Source organism: Bactrocera latifrons, unplaced genomic scaffold (assembly GCF_001853355.1).
Source record: "Bactrocera latifrons isolate USDA-ARS-PBARC rearing strain unplaced genomic scaffold, ASM185335v1 scaffold_124, whole genome shotgun sequence".
Classification (NCBI taxonomy): domain Eukaryota; kingdom Metazoa; phylum Arthropoda; class Insecta; order Diptera; family Tephritidae; genus Bactrocera; species Bactrocera latifrons.
In genome coordinates, this window is record NW_017534675.1 from 171,992 (window position 1) to 174,602 (window position 2,611).

The 2,611-nt window shown below is 37.6% G+C and overlaps 2 protein-coding genes across 5 annotated transcripts in view; one reads left to right on the plus strand and one right to left on the minus strand.

Moving 5' to 3' along the window:
* Positions 1-2,611, minus strand: part of LOC108978574 (ras-related protein Rab6) — a 22,268-nt gene that overhangs the window by 10,543 nt on the left and 9,114 nt on the right. The gene's annotated exons all lie outside the window — the stretch shown is intronic.
* LOC108978573 (lectizyme-like) lies at positions 2,300-2,611 on the plus strand (the record flags this gene model as incomplete). The annotated part of the gene is given in 1 exon segment (XM_018948922.1): positions 2,300-2,611. A coding segment is annotated over 1 exon segment (272 nt), but the record flags the coding sequence as incomplete, so codon positions are not given.

The following is a 2,611-nucleotide window of genomic DNA, read 5'->3' on the forward strand; positions in this document are numbered from 1 at the left end:
TCAGGTGTCAGATTTCATTTCATGGATTTCGACCAAACAAAAAAAATGAAATATTGGAACGATCATTGATTTGTAAACAGTTTAATAAATTACCAAAGTGAAATAAATATGAATAAAAGGCGGTTTAGTGTTTAGTAAACCAAAACCAATACGTATATTCTTTAACAATGTGAAAAGTAAGTATTACGCATACAAAAAAAAAACCGATAATTTTGAAACAATAGCGGTTTACTTAGTTTCTGTTTAGCTAGATACGCTTGACTTAGCGATGCTCCACTTCTTAACCCATCGAAAATAAACGTTTCTTAAAGATCTGAAAAGTCCCGAGGCGACGACTCAAATTTCCATCTACTTCGTCCAAATATTTAGTCGATGTAGATTAGAACGGAAAAGGAAACGATAGCTATAAATTTTTTAGCTGGTAGGGTATTCGCCCTCTTCTGCGAAACAGAAGTTCAGTGTTAGTTATCTTTGGTCTCTGGTATGCATCAATAGATATATGTTTCGTCGACGGTCGTGAAATGACGCAAAACTTCTTGGGATTGCTATTAAACCTGGTCAAGACATTGCTGTGAAATAATTTTGAGCCTGCTACACGGACTGAACTTGCATCCAACGTGTCGACATATTTTTATTTGCAGTCTTTTGAGATGCCTACTGTGTCAGCTATCTCGGCGGTCCATCTATTTGAAATAAATCGACGTGCGACCACCTTGAAAGGAGTTTTTATATTGCACTAGTTCGCTTATAAAAACAAGACTTGTAAAATGTGTAATAACATATGTTGTTGCTAGTTATGCTATGTGCCACACTCATAGAGAGGGTTTAGGGTAGTTTTCATACCGAAGACAGGTAGGAACAACCCAACCTACTCTGAAGAGTTTAGGCCTATAAGCTTAAATTCCTTCCTGCTGAAAACGCTAGAGAAAGTCTTTGACGCGCACATTAGGACCGCAGAGCTTCCTAGAAGCTTGTCCAAGGCGCAGCACACATATACGAAGGGCAAATCAGTAGAGATTGCACTCCATAGACTGGTATTTAATATCGAAAGGGCTCTTAAATAAAGGGAATACTCTCTTTAAGCATTTCCGGATATTTCCAGAGCGATTGGTGAACGGATTACATTCGAAAAATCCATTGGGAAACTCATGCATTACCTATACGACGATCTCAACAGAAACATGATAAAGAAAATCAACACCCAATGGAAGCGGCTACTTGCGTTCAAAACTGCAAAAGTCATTTATCTGAAGTACACAAAATTCCTATTGGCACTCGATAGAAGAGACTGAACACTACGATGAAGCTGACAGTACAGGAAGACTGCAGGAAATGCTTAGAGCAGGGCTCCAGGCTTGCAGCATCTCTTGTGCACGCATTATTAAGACTACACGGTAGGCATCTGGGGTCCCCACGGTATGATACACTGGAGGAGGTATTGATAGCCACAGAGTATATTAAAATACGCGTTCTTCGACTTAGCAAATGAACTCCATCTGTTATCGCAAAGAATCAAACTTGTCTATACGTGGCTGATCGACCTAACAGATTAACTTAACCTATCGTATTCTTTGTACTTTTTTATAGTACCATCATCAATTTTTACAGTGTCGATATGGGTGCTAAAAGAATTTGTCGTGAGCGAATTTAGTTATTGTGATTTAAATTGTTTAGGAAATATCTACATTCCACCAAATATACTGCTATGGAAGCAGGCGGGGCCGCGTCCAATTTTTTTAAATTTTTAGCCCACAGGTGCCCCTTGCCATTGCGATCCCCTTGCCTAATTACAGTTTTATATCTTAATTTAGTGTTTTTTATACATATTTCGAACACCTTACATTAATATTAAGAACACCTTACATTTTTGCCAAGGAACATTTGAAGGAAGATCGAGATACATATATTAATTTTTACTCAAGATTCAGCTTGCACGGACGGACTGCCAGACAGACAAAACTCAAAACTATTGTGCTCTGCAGCAACATGTTACAAGAGTATAAAAATAATAAACAACGTTTCAGGGTTCAAACGAAGAACATGTTGTGACTATCCAAAAAAGAGATAAACGTTTGCTCTTCTGGGAAAATAAGAAATTTACTCCATTCAGAAATAAACAGTTTAGTTGAGTTGTATTGAAGCGATTATCGATCAGTACGTTTAGTAAGGAAAAATTGTTATTCTACGAATTCGTATAGATAATTATTGCTATTATACGTGTATAATACATATACATTTAAATACTATAAATAAGATATCCTATTATCGTTTAAAAAGTAGAAATATCATTGACCAAGCTATATACGAACAGTTGCGTTTATAACTTCAAAGTATTAATAATGGCACTACGCTGTTCGGTGTTTTTTACAATTCTACTTTGTTGTCAACACGCTCTCGGTTTTACCTCAACGGAAACCCAAGTGTATGGACGCGTTGTTGGGGGTATTGTAGCTGCGGCAGAGTCCGCGCCTTATATTGTTTCGTTTCAACAGAGTGATGTACATTATTGCGCAGGTAGCATTTTAAATGCAAACTGGGTACTGACGGCAGCCCACTGCTTGACCTCAAAGTCCCAAGTGTTAAGCAGTCAACTCATCGCTGGTACCAATAA